At 37.4% G+C, this 15228-nt stretch overlaps 1 protein-coding gene across 1 annotated transcript; it reads right to left on the reverse strand.

Moving 5' to 3' along the window:
* Positions 1-10763: 10763 nt before the first annotated feature.
* On the reverse strand, positions 10764-14017 carry LOC120282104 (GATA transcription factor 20-like). The gene is made up of 7 exons (XM_039288851.1): positions 13524-14017; positions 13372-13455; positions 13163-13275; positions 12294-12419; positions 11860-11965; positions 11267-11338; positions 10764-11171 (listed from the first exon to the last, which is right to left on the reverse strand). The coding sequence occupies exons 1-7, from the start codon at positions 13824-13826 to the stop codon at positions 11100-11102; spliced, it is 876 nt and encodes a 291-aa protein (XP_039144785.1). The 5' UTR covers positions 13827-14017; the 3' UTR covers positions 10764-11099.
* Positions 14018-15228: the final 1211 nt, after the last annotated feature.

The following is a 15228-nucleotide window of genomic DNA, read 5'->3' on the forward strand; positions in this document are numbered from 1 at the left end:
TTCCGTGAATCTTTGAAAAAGAAATATTTGTTGGCGCCCAACTGAGCGGATGGATGCCATTGCTCCGGGAACCACTTGCTCGAAGGCGGGATGAGAGGCGGCCTCTCATCGTGCTTGTGGCCCGGGCCCGATTCTCCTACTTCCGACCCACCACGCGCACGCGTTCCTCGGCCAGGGAGAAGCCCTCCCCTACCCGGCGATTGCAGACAACCCCCTACCACGACAGCAGCGGTCCCCACGACCATGGCGGCCCCTCCGGCAGTGGCGGCCCACGTAACATTAGGGCGAAGATGTCACCGCAACTCTTATGCAGGCGTGCCAGATATTGATGACCGAGTTTCCTCGGCTATGCCGCTCGTGTGGGGCGGCTGGAAGGGCGTTCATGGCCAGTTGCGCCATCCCTCGAAAGAACCGAAGCACCGGGGACGAGCGAGGCGTCGAATTTGGCGACGGCGACATCATCGGGAAGGTCGTTCAAAGGCGGCCACATTCGAAGAGACTTGCGAAAAAGAGGAGAACAATCGCCTCTGTCTCCACGCCGGTGACGATGAAACAATAGCAACACCATCGGTGGTGATCGTTTATTCTTGAGTCATCGCCCGTTGATGACATGGCCGTGAGCGGTGGAGGACATCGTAGATGATGTGGCCGTTGCTGCGGTTGAGAAAGGTCGTTGACTCTCTTCTCGATGAAATCGTCGACCCGGTGGGCAAACGTTTGCAGAGATGCGGCGTCGAAAGATGGACACAATCCACGAAGGTCGAGAACAAGTTAAGGGTGTGTCTCCCGATGATCTTTGTTGTCATGGCCACGGTTGAGAAGATCGTCGAATCCGTTGCTGGTGGCCGTGGCAAGCGATCAGCATGACCCAGCGGGGACACAATCCCACCACAACAAGAACCATGTAAGGAAGTGTCTGCGGTTGATCTTTGTCGCCGTCGTCCCAGCGTCGAAGCCGGACACAATCCCACAACAAGAACAACAATGTAAGGATGTGTCGCGGGTTGATCTTTCGTCGCCATCGTCCCGCATCGAAGGAAGATGCTAATGAAGACCCCGACCGAAAGCAGCGAGAGAGATGATCGAGGCCCGATCGAAAAATTGGACGAGACGGCTCGGAAAGCTTTTATTCGAAGAAGAAGAAATGGGTTGGCTCTGAGTCGTCTTAACAAATCTGACGAGGAGTTGATGAGGATCTTCCTCAGCTGCTCTATGGACGCAGGTAAGTGTAACGTTTTTATGATATTGTTTAAAGAGTTTCTTATAGTGTTTAACTATTACCTAATAGTGTTTTAATACGATTATGTTATCATTTAAGTTTTAAGCCTTACTGTTTAATTATATATAATATCATGTAACGATTGATAATATCATTTAAATATTTACTGATATGGTCTTCTAATATCTCATTATCGTTTAACCTCAGACTGTCGTGTGGAAGAATGGCATCTGTCGACCTCACGTGACGAGGTTATACTACGCTTGAGGGGAAGGAGATGGTCGTTGATGATGTGATGGGACGCTTTTCGTATGCATAATACAAAAAGTCGTCGAGCGAAAAGCCCGTATCCTTACGAAAGCGCGCCTCCATCATCGAGACCGCTTACGTTGTTTATGTCAAAGCGGGGACGACGCACATGACATAATTATGGCTATGATCGGGGATGCTTTGTGCGCGACTGCGTGAAGTTCAAATTGTCGTCCTCCGATAATCATGAATGGCCACTTCCATGTCGTCGTCACGGACGATGATAAACAAGAATCAGGGCGTTATTCTTCGTGTCAGAAAGTGCGATAAGGGACAGCGTTGGACATGGTAAGTTCTTTAATTATGTCCGATTAATATCTGTTTGGTATTTAAATCGGTATTCTAATCTCGACTTGCATATCTCGGCAGTGGAATCTATTCGACCTTTGTGTCGATATGGAGTTAAGCGAGTCGGCGACAACAAAGTACCCGCTCGTGCGCGACACGAAACCCAGCGCCAAAAACAAGGAAGCGTCGATTGCGCCGTCTACGTCATGCGGTTTATCGAGCAATTCTGTGGGGTGAGAAGTTACGACTACCGCATGACAGACGTTCCTTACCTCGGATTACGGTATGTTACCCGCATACTTAAGGAGGGAGGCGGTAGGGCGTCCATGACAAAGGGGGTCGTCATAGCGGGTTAAATTACATTTTTGAATAACATGTCTTGTATATCGATCATCGATTTTGTTTTCAAATGTAAATCTGGACAAATTCAATTCATTGTTTTTCGTGTTCGAAGAACATGACTTGTATATCTTAATGTAAATTTTGTTTGTTTTGAATTGTAAAAGCGGGTTAAATTCCATTCGGTTTTATTTCATTGTTTAATTTACGTTGTGATTGTGTACATTTCACTTTCATTGTTTAAATATAGTATATATCGTTTAAACATCAGTTTTAAATATTTCAAATTACGGTGTACCCGTTTAAAAATAACACTTTCTCTGTTTAAATGAATGCACTTATTGTTTAACTAAATATGGAAAGTTGCCCATCAATACACAATTCAATTCATTGTTTTTGTTTTCGAAGAACATGACTTGTATATCTCAATGTAAATTTTGTTTGTTTTCAATTGTAAAGGCGAGGTTAAATTTCATTCGAGTTTCATTTCATTGTTTAATTTACGTTGTAGTTGTGTACATTTCCGTTTCATTGTTTAAATATACCATATATCGTTTAAACATCGGTTGAAATATTTCAAATTACGAGTGTATCCGTTTAAAAATAACAATGTCTCCGTGTAAATACATTCGATTAGATTATAAATACACAATGTTTCCACTCATCGCGTCGGTTTATTAACAATGCCTAGTCGGGCGAGTTTCATTCACAAGATCAGTCGATTGTGGCCGGATCCTTGGCGGCTAGCTGAATGTAACTCGCGGACATCAAACGCTGCGACTCGATCCTCTTTTCGTCTAGGCCGCCCAGTCGCCTTCTAATCGCGGTGATGCATGAGCGAAGCTCACGATTTCCGTCCCGAAGGCTGTCATCGTCGGGTATGGGGAATATAGCTTCATTGTATGCCGGGTTTGTAATTGTCGGCGGTGAAAGTACCCGCTCATAAATCGATGTACGTTGGTGTGCATCGCATTATTGCTGCATGAAAGCATGTTTTGCGAGGGATACCATAAACTTGCCACCTTCGACATGAACAAGTTACGATGGCGAGATCCACGGAGTTCTTTGCGTTGGTCGATCGCTCGTAGCGATCATCGACACAACGACCAACACGAAGATTTCGGTACGTCCTCAACAATGATCTCTAACCCGAATGTATGTCCGGGCGTAAGTAGGGTCTCCCATTTGGTCGCTTGCTCACGCCCGGGTTACATAACATGCTGCATCAACTTGAACTCGGCAAATAAGGTTAAACAAAGGCGGTGATGGTTAAATAATTACGTCAACATGTTTAAACATTATTGTAATTAAATAAAGCGAAATGATTAATATTTAAAAGTCGGGAAAAAGTGTAATTAAACAAAGATTGAGAATGTTTAAAGGGTAATACTAAATGTTAAGTGTAAATCAACATTCGCGAGACCTTATGGAGTCGACCATTTTCAAATCGCAGTAAATGACGAGCTTCCTTGATCCAAGCATTGAGACGACTCCGCTGACGTTCGAATACATCTCACCCCTAACGATCACCTCCGAGCGAGATAATTCGACCAATGTGCCATATCCGATTTATTAATCAACCAGGTGATGAGCTTGGGTGATATGGCTGCGAGTTCATTCACGGTATCATCGAAATCTTTAGCCGTGGATGCCCACGCAATCGCGGAAGCATATAGACCGAGCACTCCTCCCTCAATGCCTTCCCAAGTCCGACATTGGCTTTCATAAAATTGGCCTCCAAATGTCGAAGAGCGATGCGCGTGTGGCGAAGAAGGGAAGACTCTCGCAATTGCGCTCACAAGGCCCTTGGACCCGTCCGACACGAAGGTAATTATCTCATGATAATCTCCACCCTCGTATAAGGCATCGCCCTAACTTAGATATGAACCAAGTCGATTGGCATCGGGTCTCGTTGTCGACTATACCGAAGGCGACGTGGAAAAAAACCATTATTACCATCTTTCCCCGTGGCACCCGATGAGTGTACCCCGATATTTTCCAAGGAGGTGGGTACCATCGAGAAAAGCTAGCTGACCTGCAAGCCCTCTTGAATCCCACAATACACGCCACGAAAGAAAAGAATGCACGTTTAAAAGCGATCACCGTCTCTCTCACGATCGCAGCTGCCAGGGTTTGTCTCGAGCCCACCTTATCCACATACCAAAGCAAAGCAGATCATAGTCGGAGATGTCAGCTGCGTCGAGGACCACCCGGGCATGCTCTTTTCCCAACCAAAGCTCGCTTGTATGGTATGTGGACACCATGTTCCCATAACGTGTCCTACGAATGTCGATGGCCTTGTCTGAGGGGACGGTCCTTGAGCTTCGAATCACTCGATGCGCTAACCCATTTTTGGGCGCTTTCGGATGTGACGCCGAACCTATGCCACCACCGCAAGTGTGTGACGGGTTGATTGTCTTGATTACGAAAAGTATTTTTTTGTTATACTCTTTTGATGCGTGAAGGCGCCAACGACAACCATCGGCAGCATTCCACGATCGCTCGATGTTTTTACGTTCTTTATGAATTTGAAGTCAAAATTCCTTTTCGATTGCATGATTTGAAAGTACATCCCACGAAATGTTCGACACCGTCAAAAGCGTTGACGATATCCAACGACAACACTTGGAATGATCGACGAGGAAGTAAGACATCCCACGCGTCGAGAGTCGCCATGGGGATGAATGGGAGCACTCGCAGAATCTGAATTCTCGCCAACACTTCGATCGAAATGAAAAGATCAATATGTTAAGCGGAGAATATAATGTTTAGCGATAATGACAATAGTTAAAGCGTTAAATTAAATACTTAAACAATTAACTAATAACGTAAAGGACTAGTACTGATATGTTAACCAGTTGATCGGACATATTTAAACAATAATGACCCCAGAACAAGCGAAATAATTAAAAAGAAAAGGAACTTACTAACGAGTAAACCTCGTTTTCATTAGGATTCAGCAATGGCACATTTTCTGTCTCGACGACAAGATCAACTACAGCACATTTGAAGATGGAGTGGACGTGACACATCCGATGGAAGTCAACATCGTTTTCTATTGGGCAAACCGTTTTTATATCCATACGGTGTGATGAACTTAACCCTCGACAAGAGAAACTTCGAGACCCCATCGCTCACATATCTCATTAACACCAATTCCCAATAAGTGCGAGCAGTGAACATTAGCACTCTTCCCTCCCCGTTGAATCTAGCAATACCACAAAAAACTCTCCATAATATATCGATTCGAAAACCAAATCGTACAAAACCTAATGAAATGAAGAACAAAACGAAGGCGAGCGAAGAAGAAGTAGAAGATGTAAAGAACAAACAGCGGTCGAGCTGCGAAAACAAAAAAAGTCTGCAGATTGTATGCATAGAGGTTAGATTAGGCGTGATGTGATTGGGCGGTATTTTTTTCCCTCCATCCCAAGGGCAAAAAGGGAAATATATGTCATTGTCGCGAGGAAGACATGTTGTCATCGTTCGAATGAAAGTTCTCAACTCAACATGAGTCTACGTGTAAAGCGTCGAGCTTTTTATGTTTAAACAGATACATATAGTGTTTAAAAATAACGGTTAGCTGTTTAACTAAAAGTCTATATCATGTAAATAATATGTTATTGTTTAAATTGAATGCTTTCAGCTGACATCGCGTTGCTAGATGGGTACCTCTCGGGTCATCTGTTTAAAACATATTTACGTATTTTTCTTAAACACCGTTGTCATTGTTTAAAGAGTAACTTGAGTATTGTTTAACTTTTTCTATTGTTTACAATGAGCGTTTTTTGTTTCCCACATTGTTTTTTTACTAGGTCTCTGTTTAAATTTCGAAGTTCACGATCAAATACGATTGTTTCGTTTTATTTATAAAAGATTTACAACATTTACAACATTTACAAAGATTTACAACATTTACAACATTTACTAACGTCCGCTCGGACTTTGGGACACTCACGACTCGACCCTCGTATATCGAAACAAGTGTGCATGACATTCGAATGCTCACGGCGGTTGCATACAAGCGCATCAACTTGAACACGCAAAAGCGTACTAACATTAAAAAAAGGTTAAACAACACACATTCATGAAAACGACTATTAATCAATGTGTCAGTGGTAGGACTTAAAGCGAGCGATCCCGATAGTTAAACACGAGCGTACTGGTTGTACTGCCGGCGTCGTTTTCTTAAAGCGTTAACGAGAAAGTCTCAAGTGGTAAATGTCAACCCCGTCTTAAAGGATGTTTCACGATCTCCCTCCTCTAGAGAATCCTCCATGATCACGCAATACGTGAAAACTTTCTTTTCATACCCAAGTCGAAATGCTCTCTTAATTGCTTTCCCGTCGTCCAGCGCGGAGAATCCTCCGCGATTCGAGCGATTATGAGAGGACTTGACAGGCGAAAAAAAGATAGTTTAACTAGTTCGGTGATTACGGCTAATTGATTCTCAAGATAAGGAAGAAGGCTCACGAAACATCCTTTCGAGATAGAGTGGTTGTCCAGTGGGAAGAGGAGGAAGAGGAGGAGGAGGAGGAGGAGGATGATGAGGGACGACGAGGAGTGGTTGTCCAGTGGGGAGGGTTCTTCACAGTTATTTATGGTGTGAAGTCCATGAGCGGTGACTCTTCGTGATCCGAGAAAAAAAGTTAAAGCATTACGATGGCAGACATTGGTCGATGAGAGCGAGCGGGATGTTCGGAAATTTATGTTACTGCGTAAGAATTAATGCCGTCATTAATTCTTACGCACGGGATACCATAACCTTTGCCACTCGCCACGTGCCACATGCCAACAATTCGGATCAAAGCGAAAAAGATCACCGTTTTACTGCAGAGACTTTGAGAATTTACACGTTTATGAATAGTTATACATGTAAAGATAATGTTAAGCGGAGATGGGAAGTATTAAAGCGGATATGACAATTATTAAACATATTAGTAAAAATATTTAAAGCGGATAATAGCAAATAGTTAAACATTATTTAAAAATATACAAATAGATAACCATAAGCGAGGAAAGAACTTTTACAACGAAATGAACTCATCGTAATTCTTGTTCTTCCGTCGTAATACAACTTCTACAACCATAAAGCGAGAAGGCGACAATGGCACATGCTGCGCTCGACGATAAAAATCGACTACTGACTCATTTGAAGATGAAGTGCGACTGACGATCCGATGGAAATCAATTTCATTTTCGTTAGAAAGCCGATTTATATATTTTCGGGGTATGATAATGAGGAGAATAACAAGATGTAATGTAACTCCCTTGGCATTGTCTATCGAAACCGAGAAAAGCCCTTGAAAAGGTTGAACATGATGTGATTTGGCGCTTTCTTTCCCACTATTTTCGGTCAAAAATGGGATTTCACAACATGGACCCATTTGAAGTGAGCAGTGGGGGGTAAAGGGAAGTTAAACACTATCGGAAGTGTCGTCAGTGGTGTGTAAAAGTAGGAGGGGGTTTTTGGGAAGTTTTGAAAATTACGAGGGGTGAACAGTAATTTTCCCTTTTATTTATTATTGAATGATAAATAAGTTTGAGTTTTTTTGTTTATAGGGGTAAAAATGTAAACAAAAAGAATAGAAGGAATAGTAGAGAGAGGAAAGAGAGATGATTTGTATTTGTTAATAGCTTTTTTCCACCTCTTTTTATAAGTGGGAGCTTTTTGACCATCTCTTTTTAACTTTTTAAGCTCAGACCACTTGAAACCTGTGAAAGAGCTCTCTCTCACACACATACACACACACACACACATTAATCCCTTTTCTTTTTCCCCCTCTCTATGCTTTGCTTTGTATTCTTCTCTCTTTATAGACTTACTAGTATTAACAGTACACACTCTTTCTCTCTATCTTTTAAAGTTTTTATTTTTTTAATGTGATTAAAGCTACCAAGAAAAAAGTGAAAAAGCATGACTAATGACTCCCATGTTATGTCAAAAAAAAAAAAAAAACCATTAATATTGATAATAAATTAATAATAAGCAAATTGATGAGTTATTAACAAAGCAATGCATGCATTGCATATTTGCATGGTGCATTCATTCATTCATTCAATCAATCATATTAATTAGTTTGAACTCTTAACAGTATGAGATTGAAGTATTGTAGGGAATGAAGTAAAGCAAAACATGATTGCACACACTACTTAGTTTCACAATCCCCAAAATAGCTCCCTCTTTTATTCCCACTTTAGCCACTTTTTAATCCAAATTTATATAATTAACACATAAAAACACAAACTTTAGTTTTGGAAAGTGGGGAACAACATTCCTCAAAAGCCCCCACCTGACATTCTCTCAATTTAAACCTATTAGAAAGGGAATTAAGGGTTGAAAAATAATGCAAAAAATAAAAAAAAAATAAAAATTAGAATAAATGTAATGTCAGATGAATGTCAGTAAAATGTTGACAAGAAGAAGGGGCCAGGAATCAGAATGAAAGTAGAGAAAAAAAATATAAATATATATATATATATATATAAAGAAAAGCTAAAATGTCACACATCCATGTCCTCTTTATATCTTTCTCTCTTTGTTCAAGTTTTCTTTGTCACTCTTGCAAAACAAAAAGCAGTGAATGCAGTGTTACAGCACAAGACAACAACAGCAACAGCAGCAAAAACAAAAGGATAAAAAATAAATAAATTTATCAATAAAATAATTTTTTTAAAAAAAGAGATTGGATAGTGAGTTTGTGTTTGAATTTTTGTGTCTGTGTGCTTCTAATTGGAACATGCATATAAAGGGCCACACACACAACATTCTCTGTGTATATTATTATTATTATAATAAAAATTTATATGTTTGGTTTCTTTTTAGTTTGTTTGTACACACTTTCAAATTTTTTTTCTTTGTTTTCTTTTATTAGATATTTGAAGATAGTTAACTTTTCTGATTGTCTACTTGACCTTCTAAATTTACTCTTAATTTTTTTACTTTTTTACAAAATATATTTATTAATAAATTGTTTTTTCATCATCTAATGTAATTTATTTATTTATTAAAAAATAATTAAACTATAATTACATTAAAATATAAAAAAAATAAAAACATATGCGAAAACCAATCATAACTACTAGTCATAAAGAAAACAAATAGCAAATGGTTTGAGTCAAACTGGAGTAATCCAGTCAATGCACATTATTGTTATTGGCTATATAAATATATATATATATATATATATATATGCACATAAAACAAATAATTTTTTTTCTAAAAAAATAAATATTTTTGAAGTTTTAATATTTTATTTCACCCAAATAAAAAAGTCAAGTATTCAAATCCTAGTTGTGAGTACTTGTCCATAATTTTTTTATTATATATATATATATAAAATCATCTATATGTATGGATTTCAATCATTTGGTATATTATCTCCATGTCATATATATACATATATTGGAGAATGTATGAATGTAATGTATATAAAAGGTAATATACATATTGGGCACTACTTTTGAAGAGTAATGTGGAGGGATGGGATATTATGTCAGTAAAAAAAGGCATCACTCTTATAAAAGAGAGAGAGAGAGAGTGTGTGTGTGTGTCCTATTTCTATGTTTTATATGTTTAACTGCAGTGTAAAAAGGGATTATTAGTTGTGATTTTTTTGCATGGGAGTTTGGGGTTTAAAGCAATGCTTTTTAACAAAGTATGGGACAAGTGCATGTCCATCTTTCTACTTTTGGTGTTGTTTTATATATATATATATATATATAATATATAATATGTAATTTTAAAAAAGAAAAAGAATAAACCAGAGTTCTCTTTACTATGTAACTCTCTGTGTGTTTGCAGTAAAAGCCAAAGCTGGCACTGAGAGCTCTTCTCTTTTTGTCCACCCTTTCTTTGGGTTGAGTGCAGGGAATGTCTTTTGCTTTAAAGCCTTTCTATCTGCATCTCTCTTTCACTCTATATAGATATAATATTTTTTTAAAAAATTTTTGTGTTTTCATGATTATTACAAAATATTATATATATTTATAAAAAAAAAAATCTTATTTATATTTCTCAAAAAAAAAATTAATATATTCACCGTCACCAAAATCAAAAGTTGTCAGTGAATGGGGTGCACACACACACACACACACATATATATATATACAAAAACTAATGCTTTGAAGGAGTATATAAACAATTGGACAATGGACAAGTATTCACTGTGAAGTTTGGTTATTTTAAAAAAAAAAAAAAACTTCTTAGTTTTAGTATTCACAAAAAGTTTTTTTTTTTCGACATTGTATTTTTTTTTCTTTTATCATAAAAAATAACTCGCATTAATAAAAATGGCTTTCAGTCTTCTAAACGATAGAAAACATATAATATTAACTGCATGGACTAAAAATAAGTTGTCAAAAAAAAAATGCAAATATTAGAAAATCTGTCTGAAATATTTTGAAAATTTCAAAGACTTACAATTAATTTTCTTTATAAACAAATATGATTTTATATATGCTCATAAAATCTTATACATTTATAATTTGATCAGAATAGATTAACAAACAGACACTTTTGACTTGTACCACGCTAGGTAGTAGGTACAACTTCTCACTGGAGTATCAAAGGCTTACTAGATTAGCAAAATAAAGGAACAGTTTAACATAAATTTTTCCAAAACACAGAAATAACAGAGAGCTGTAATTTACTAAGAAATGTAACTTCACCATCACTGAGAATTCCAACTTTAGATGAACAGAGATCAATATGCAATGAAATACAGGGTGACTAATTTATCCAAAATGCCAAAAAGACATGATCTAATCTCCCAAATGATGGCTTAAGAAAAGCAAGAGGGAATAAGACATCTAAACACTGATAGAACTATATAGTACATGCAAGTATAATGGAATTTCATAAGAATTTGATACTGGGGATAAGCTTCCAGATCTGTAAGTCATCTTCTCTTCCGGGAGTTCCTAAGCGCGCAATGTCGTCTTCTCATATTGCATTATGCCCATTAGAGTTGATTGCTAGGGGTTGATGCTCACCTACAGCTTCCGAGTTTCCATTCTGTAATATGTGCAGAAAAAAAGAGTTCAGAAAAACAAAAAGAAAGACGATTTACGTGAGGACATTGATGCTTCAACTGATGATTCAGGTCTCACCACTTCCTTTGCTTCAGAAAAGGAATGCTGCGCGGATGGAGCTGGATTCTTCGAAAGGTCTCTCAGTGTTCCCTGCAAAGTCCGCGAAAACAAAATCACTTTTCGATATAATTCTTGGTGTGGTATTTGCAGAGAAAATTAACCAAGAAATGAGAATAGGTCGATGCTGTCATAAATTGTCCTCTGAAAAATAATGTATCAGGACGCAACTTGAGAAGAAGTGGAGCTAACCAGAAAGAGTCTTCTTAAATCTTAATGAGTTTTGTAAGGTGTCGATATCTAGGTCAGTTGTGTGTCACAATATGATTCGAGTCTGTTTTTAATATGCTATATGCTTCACAGGTATCTGACACAGGAATGTTTAATATAGAGAAGAAAAAGAAATCAAAATGTAGGAAGAGCATATCTAAGTCACATTATCAAAAAGAAATAAGTAAAATGACAGATTAATAATACTGCATGCTTGTGCAGAAAGACAAAACAATCAGGTCTCTTTTGATGATATTGAGTAGAGTAATAACATGGCATAGTGATATTATGTATCACATACTAAGGCAATAAACAAGAACTGTCAACAAGAATAAAGTATCAACCTTATTTGCCCACATGAGTCCACAAGCATTGCATAAGGTTCTCGGTCCATCAGGTCCACGGCGCATCATTGGCGTTGCCTTTGCGCTAATCCCACAATGATGGCATCTGAAAGGATTTAGAAAATATCAAATATCAGTTACGGATCTTCTAAGCAACAAGAATTGAATAAACTATGTGATTCAAAATAGCAATATTCATGTTTTTGGATAGAATGCTAGAAAAAGGACATAACAAAGACGAGCTGACTACAATTGATTAGAAGAGTCAGAGTACAATTAATTTTAGTGCCACCAGCTTCCTTCTCATTAAACTCAATAAATGCAGAGCAAACTCGGAATGTGCTATGTGAACAGGAATATTACTTATTCACTGAGGAATATCTTCTCTCATGACTCAAGAGAAAGAGAAAATAGATAATACTATAAGAACTTACACAGCTGATGCTTGTGGCCGATCATCAGCACTCCAACGTTGAGTAGAGTCCCATGTTGTAACAGCAGTTGTTGCATCCTCGGGTTTCGACTTTGATGATGTGAATTGGCCTTTGTTCCGTTGCATTCTGTTACAAAATGCACATGAATTAGTACATCATAGGTAAAAATTATTAAAAATAAAAAACAATTACGATAACCATAGCCCAGTTATGTTGTCTAATCATTACTTAAAATCATTGAGGACAAAAGACAATTCGACCACACTTAAAATGTCAGAATAACTACATCAGGAAGAAAAAGACTACAGATCAAGGCATGGTTAAGTATCGACACAATAAAATAAGAGAAGATAAATCTGAAATCAATCAAAGAGCCTAAGCATGTATATACAAGTGACCATAAACTAGAAGTTAAATGTGGGGTGGGGGATTTCCAACTGTCAACCACCAGAAGTTACATGCAGGATAATCAACCACAAGCCACTGAGGTGAAGCAATACATCAGTCAAAGGTGGAGATTGATCAGTTTGACATCTAGAACAAAAATTATTTCATTGCAGCCTTCTATTAAAAAAATAAAAATAAAAACTCAGATGTAGCCTCTCAGCATTCCCCTAGCTAGTAGTTAGCATTACAAAGTACAAACCATAGAAATCTCATGAATGTCAACTGTCCAAGCATTACAAGCTAGACACTTAAAAACCAAATTTTGGAAAACAAATCCAATGACACACACCACAGAAAGTATGACGTTGCGTAAAACCAACCACCGAATAAAGAATTCTGTACTGTTGCATTGCAATAAAACCAGACTAGATGAAGCATATTGAGAAGGAAACAAAATTGACATTGAAGAATTGAAATCTAACCTTAGAGCAACCTCTTTCCGAACAGTATACCGAATCTTCTTATCAAAATTCCTCTCCTTTCTCTTCTCCCTGAACCTCATCAATGAGGCAACTCTCTGAGGGAAGTTGGAGCGCTGTAAATCACATGATAAACAAGCAAAAATCCATCAATCCATTCACAAATCACTGCCATTATACATACATCAACAGCAAGCACAACCAACTACTACCTTGTAAGGATGCGAAGAAGGTGGCATAGAACCCAACCCTCCAGCGATCTCACGCCCTCCGAGCAGCAATAACACTGCTTGAACCTGCAAAACAACTAGCTAAAATCTCATAATTGGAGACAAAATCCAAGAAACAAGTAGCAAGATCTCACCTTGTCAGGGGAAACTGAATCGAATACATAGACCTCGCCCTGGAAAGAGAGAGTGAGTTGATTACTCGCCACCGGCGGCACGATAAGACCGATTTGGTCACTGAGGTTGGCAAGATCCGTCGGATGATCGGCGTCCATAGCCTCAACCTCGGCCACGCCATCATGCTCCTCCTCCCCATCGCTCTCCTGTCTCTCATGCGCATACATCGGCATGCCCTGCGGGTTTCCAGCACCGGCACCACCGTCCATCGCCTTCGCCGGCCCCAGCTTCACTTCTCCGGTGGCGATAGGGTTCTCGCTCATCCCCCACAAAAAAAAATACTCAAAAAATCGAGAAAAATATGGAGAAAACCGATCAATGATGGAATTGCCCTGGATGATAAGATTGAGGAAACAAGAATTGAAATTCCATTGAAATTTGGGGGAATTGCGAAATTGGGGATGAACTTTCTTTGATATTGTGGATAGATAAGATCGGAGGGACGAGAAGAAATCTGAGAATTTATTTATTTATTTATTCTAATTTATATATTTTTGTCGTTTTTATTATAAATAAACTTTGTATCATTATCTTCTCAAATTAAATATTAAAATAATATTTATAAATAAAATTTTGAAGAAAAAAGAAAAGAAAAAAAAAAACCTAAAAATTAGAGTCTGTAATTAAAAATGAGGGCTTTTATAACATTTTGGCTTTTCATTGGCTTAACCACTTGAAAAGCAGATAAAAAAACAAAATAATCATAATAATAGAGATTTTAAAAAAATAAAAAACAGATAAAGAAAAAGAAAAAAACATAAAACAACTTAATTAATAGTAGATCATGATTGAGCCCAGTTTTACATTGCAATTCATAGCCCAATTTTTCAAATAATTGGGCCACTTATATATTCTTTCAACTTCACATACTTTGTTAAATATAACATTTTGGATTTCTGCCCGTTTATGAGTAATCATATTTTTATTTTTAAATAGAAATAAAACAATTACTGTAAAAGGTCCATTCTTTCAAAATTGGGCTATGAATTGGAATGTAAGATAAGTTTTTTTCAACTTATATATTCTTTTCAATTTCACCTCTCGTAATCTCTTTAATTATAGTTTTTTTTTTTTTACAAAGATGATAAGTACCAAATCAAAGAACAGATAAGTATCGAGACGCACTATTTATAATGACTTGAATAATTTTTTAAGAATAAACCCATTACCATGTAACTCTTAAAGAGAGTACGAGAGGTATTCCTCACACAAAATTTTCACAAGAGATTAAAGAGTTCTTGGCTTTATAGTTTTTGTCAAAACTAACTTGCATATAACTTTAGTTTGTTAGTTATATAGTTTGAGTTAATAATCTCATTATTATATTTAGTTTTAAATAACTAAGTGACAATACATAATCTAAAAAACAAGGATACAATTGTTCATTAATATAGCCATATGTTCACTTCTTTAATTTTGTTTTTGGATAATTAAAATTATCGTTTTGATATTTATACACAAAGCAGTGTCATGTGTAGCTAATAATTTTTCATGAATATGGTTTAATATTTCGTAATTCCCTCCCCTAGTAATTTTTATCTTAAACATGTATTTTGATGAAAGAATACATTTAGAACTTATAAATAACAAAGAGCACATAATCTATTCATATTGCTAAAAGTTCTGAAGCATCCAAACACAAATATATTTACAATTTTTCATTTA

This window comes from Dioscorea cayenensis, chromosome 3, assembly GCF_009730915.1.
Source record: "Dioscorea cayenensis subsp. rotundata cultivar TDr96_F1 chromosome 3, TDr96_F1_v2_PseudoChromosome.rev07_lg8_w22 25.fasta, whole genome shotgun sequence".
NCBI classification, from domain to species: domain Eukaryota; kingdom Viridiplantae; phylum Streptophyta; class Magnoliopsida; order Dioscoreales; family Dioscoreaceae; genus Dioscorea; species Dioscorea cayenensis.

Bases quoted from the DNA above. Each gene is read 5' to 3' on its own strand.
- LOC120282104 (XM_039288851.1), bottom strand. From the start codon at position 13,826: ATGAGCGAGAACCCTATCGCCACCGGAGAAGTGAAGCTGGGGCCGGCG. The intron at 12,420-13,162 runs GTTAGATTTCAA...ATTTTGTAACAG, and splicing joins CGGAAAGAGGTTGCTCTAAG to AATGCAACGGAACAAAGGCC. The intron at 11,966-12,293 runs GTAAGTTCTTAT...AAATCCTTTCAG, and splicing joins CGGCCACAAGCATCAGCTGT to ATGCCATCATTGTGGGATTA.